General features: G+C 39.7%; 1 protein-coding gene across 1 annotated transcript; it reads right to left on the minus strand.

Annotated features, from left to right (window-relative positions):
* Positions 1-242: 242 nt before the first annotated feature.
* On the minus strand, positions 243-3,613 carry LOC120063880 (homeobox protein engrailed-1-B-like). Its single transcript, XM_039014199.1, has 2 exons — positions 3,085-3,613; positions 243-562 (listed from the first exon to the last, which is right to left on the minus strand). Exons 1-2 carry the CDS (start codon positions 3,611-3,613, stop codon positions 243-245), a joined length of 849 nt encoding a protein of 282 aa, XP_038870127.1.
* Positions 3,614-4,471: the final 858 nt, after the last annotated feature.

Below are 4,471 nucleotides of genomic sequence, written 5' to 3' on the forward strand. Positions count from 1 at the left end.
GTGAGTAGTACTGTATCCCTTTCTCCTTAAATTATCTATACAGTCTAATTTTTGGCTATTCATTTTCCATCATGTTCGTAGCTTGTATGCATATTTTTATCGTTTATGTTCATACACAAGCCTATCAACAAATTGAACATATTTTACACTAGCCTTGACTATCCACAAATATTCCGTCCCCAAAAGGTGACTCCTGCACCATAGTTTTCCGAGTTTGTAGCACATTTGGGGCAAGCGAAGTCTCAGTCACTCTCCTCCTTGTCTTCCTGAATGGTGGTGGTGGAATGGTTGTACAATCCTTGCGCCATGAGCTGGAGAGCCAGGCCGTTCTTATAGCCGTTGGCCTTTTTGATTTTGGCCCGTTTGTTCTGGAACCAGATTTTGATTTGTGACTCATTGAGGTTGAGCTCCTGGGCTAGAGACTGTCTCCTCTGCTCCGTAATGTAACGGTTGGCCTGGAACTCCGTCTTCAGTCTTTGAAGCTGCTCAGCCGTGAACGCCGTTCTGGGTCGCTTGTCTTCCTTTTCGTTTTTCGTCTTTTTCAATTTCCGTGTCCTTGGGCCTACAGTAGGGACGACAATAAAAACGGGAATATAAATATTCAGCGAGCGCCAGAGATCTATAGCTTTCATCACCCAGAAACAATTAAATTGCTGATTTTAGGTTAGACTTCATAATAATAGCCAAATAATAAAAGCAACGTACCCTAATAATAACCATGATCCTATATTCATAGTAATAAAAGTAAACAATGTAATGATGGTAGGCTAATAATAATAAACAATAATAAACAAAACGTTATTATAGGGTAAGTATTTGCTGTAGGCTATATAACGTTATGGCCATCCCAATGGTAGGCCTTTAATAATCACTGTGAATAACATTTGGCTACTGAAAAGAGTAATGTCCATGCTGCACTCAGCGGCAGGCCTTTGTGTGAAGTAGCTGTGGGTCGACTATCATAATTATTTAGCAAAAATTTGCAAACCCTAAAACTTAAAGCCAACTACAGCAATTTTACAACATACAAGTTTTAGGACTTTTGGCAAGTGTGTCTGTTATAGGCCTACCATTGATCAAAAGCCTTCTAAAATTAGAATCATTACAGCTCAGTGATCTCTAGCTTTGTTGACATGGGCTAATAAAGGCATTCATTCAGATATCCTGAATTTACGTTAAAATATTTCGCCCAAAATGAAGATTTAGGTATAGGCCTATGTGCGTATGGGTACGATACAGTATACATTTAAATATACAACATTATCATGGGGCTGGAGACAAACAAACAGCCACAAATAAACAAAATGATAGGAAACAGGAAATATAATTTATCCGTTAATATTTATTTTTAAGTTTGTAGGCTATTTGATGCTAGGCCTATCTTCTTTTTCTAACACAAATACAAAATCTTAGGTAAATTGTTTTTTATTTTATATTGATTTATATAGGCCTATCTTTAAATTCCCTGCCATTATTTTTGCAATGATTTTGTCAATACCTACGTTAGGTAGCCTAGTGGTTAGAGCGTTGGGCCAGTAACCCGAAAGGTTGCTGGATTGAATCCCCGAGCTGACAAGGTACAAATGTGTCGTTCTGCCCCTGAACAAGGCAGTTAACCCACTGTTCCCCGGTAGGCCGTCATTGTAAATAAGAATTTGTTCTTAACTGACTTACCTAATTAAATAAATATATATAAAACGCAGTCTTTTGGACAAGTGTATTTTAATTATGAAAAGCTAATTTATTCACATGCCAAAACACCATTGGAACCATTGGACTTTCTTAGCCCAAACAAAATAAACATTGTGCATGCTTACCATTTAACGTAGCCTAGGCTGCTATTGATTAACAAAGTAAGTTGGGAGAATTACACTAAGTGCATACACAGATAATATACATCCTCTATCAAGACAGTCAAAATTGTTAATTAATTCAATATGTCGACAGCAACGAGATTATTTTCCATGTTCTCGTTTTTTCAAGTGCACCTTCTTTAACTTAATTATATTCAACCTTGTTTTTTCTAGTCTCATTGAGATTTTAAAATATATTGAACACGGTCCATTAAAATGATTGTAGGTTATGAATAATATACACGTATAGCCTATATAGGCCCTATATGAGCCTAAATTTGTATTATGTCAAATGTAAGGACTATATCTCTCTTTCAATTCAATTAATGGAGTATGTTCTCATTTTAAGTTACATTCTTTTAAGACATGTCACATCTGCAAGGAAAGTTTTTGTAGGCCTTTAGCCTACAAGATGCAACCAGTGGTCATGGGACCAAGATTTCACTTGCAAATGAGAAGAGTGAAATGTTAGGCCACACAGTCATCAACGACATGTTGTTAACATGTTCTGATATGTTGTCAAAAATGCTCTTGAAAACAAACTACTCGATTTTTCACTGTTTCCATTTATTTTACTTTATTGGTAGATTGTGCACATGCTAGACTAAGTCTATCAGTCAACTAAGCCAATCAGTGAATATTTTCCAACTTGCACCACGTGAATGACAGATATTGGTAGACCATCTTGAATAGCATCAAATCAATACATTACTCAAGATCAATATATAAATGACAAAATATACAGTAGGTTAATACTGATGCTACACAATCCTATTACAGTATTTATGTATAATATCAACACACAATTGTCCAAGTGGCCTATATGTGCTTTTTTGCTCCTTATATTTTTGTAATAAATAAAGGATTCTTTACAAATAATAGCTTATAGCATAATTTAAAATGGAGAAGGTTTGATTCCAGTTGAACATTGATTGAGTATTTTTGCCTATATTTTGCCCTCAGTCAGTCATTATTTTCATGCAGTAACAGGACCACTAAGCATGCACTATAGCCTACACATTTTATCCTTCATCACAGTGCGAAAAGAGAGTATAAAATACCGTTGTTTTTCACAAATAAAGGTATGAATTAATTTAAAACACATCAAATACAAGCATGTTGAGGAAAGACGAAGAAGAAGAATTTCTGCAAATGGACTATTGCGCATTTATAAAAGTACGCATTAGGCTACAATACCCTGATGAAGCTTGTTAAAAAACTATTGCCTCACCAGATGAGGGCCTGTCCGAGTATCTAGTGCAATACACCCAGGCAGGCCACAGCAGCGGCTGGGACTCGGGGGAGGGCGCTGCGCCGCTACTAACGCCGTTCACAACCATAACAGGAGAAGTGTTCTCGCCGAACTTGGGCGTGCTGCCTCCGGAGCTCTCGTTGGCTTTCGAGGACGAGGTGCTCTTTTTGGGGGTTGGAGACAAGGCCAAGGACGAGGTGGAGGAAGAAGTGCTGTCGCTGCTGCAATTGGAGTCCTGGCATGGCGTTCCAGGATGAGTCGGTCTCGCGACCAAAGGGTGGGCGCGCTCTCGACTGGAAGTCTGCGACCTCTCCCTCGCACCTAAGCCCTGCTCCTTCCTGCAGCCGAAATCTGGCCGTAGAATATTGTCAATAAAAAAGTTGGTGGTTCTGTGCGCCTGCTGCGCTGCTTGGAGAGGCAGGATGGGCGGTGAAGGCAGACTAGGAGAAGGAGAAACGCTCTCCCCTTCACTCAACTCCGGGCTGTGTAGATCCCTTTGCCCCTCCATCACTGAAAATGGTTGCAAAGGGGTCGATGCAGGCTCCTAACCAATTCCACTTGTTTGTTTGTATTTGAATCCAAATATGACAAGAATGAAGCAATACGGTGCACACTAAAGGATAATTACTCCCTCTCTGATTTGGTGCACATTTTGATTTCTAAATTGTTGACATCCCTCGTGCGTAACGCACCAACGTGTCATGGTAGTCGACTATGACAAGACTGACAAGGCATTGCACGCTCCTCTCGCAGCCACGAGCTTTCCACCACTGTCTATATGACAGTTCGATCTTCACCAACTCCTCACATCACTCAGCTTCTCCCACACGTTTCCCACACTAACCGGAAGCGCGTGAACCCCTTCGAACGTGCAGTGGGCCAATCAATGACCGAGATACTTTTGGACACGGGAGACGACATCCAATAAAGTCTCGCATCTCTGGGTAAGTAGGCTACATGGTACCAAATGGGTTTAAGAAAACCCAACAAGATTATCACCGCTACTCGCCTGCTGCAAACATGCCTGTTGTATTTTCAGCAAAAGAATGCTAGACCGAGAACACAGTAGTAGGCCTAAACTATACGGATGTATACAAATTATACAATTGCAAATGCGTATAGGCCACATACGTCGCCTTTTTATAGGTTAGATTTATCTTTATGATATGTGCCCAAATTATTAGGAAGCTAAATGGGCTTATGCATGCACAAATGCTTCTCTAAAAAAAGTGGTGATAGCGCACAATTAATTAATTGATTTTTAATATATAGGTCTATTGATTATATATATATATGTGTGTGTGTGTGTGTGTGTGTGTGTGTGTGTGTGTGTGTGTGTGTGTGTGTGTGTGTGTGTGTGTGTGTG

The sequence above is a fragment of the Salvelinus namaycush genome, chromosome 19, assembly GCF_016432855.1.
Source record: "Salvelinus namaycush isolate Seneca chromosome 19, SaNama_1.0, whole genome shotgun sequence".
Taxonomy (NCBI): domain Eukaryota; kingdom Metazoa; phylum Chordata; class Actinopteri; order Salmoniformes; family Salmonidae; genus Salvelinus; species Salvelinus namaycush.

Coding starts and splice junctions, on each gene's coding strand:
- LOC120063880 (XM_039014199.1), bottom strand. CDS start 3,613: ATGGAGGGGCAAAGGGATCTACACAGCCCGGAGTTGAGTGAAGGGGAG. Junction 563..3,084: donor CTCGGACAGGCCCTCATCTG/GTGAGGCAATAG, acceptor TCCCTACTGTAG/GCCCAAGGACACGGAAATTG.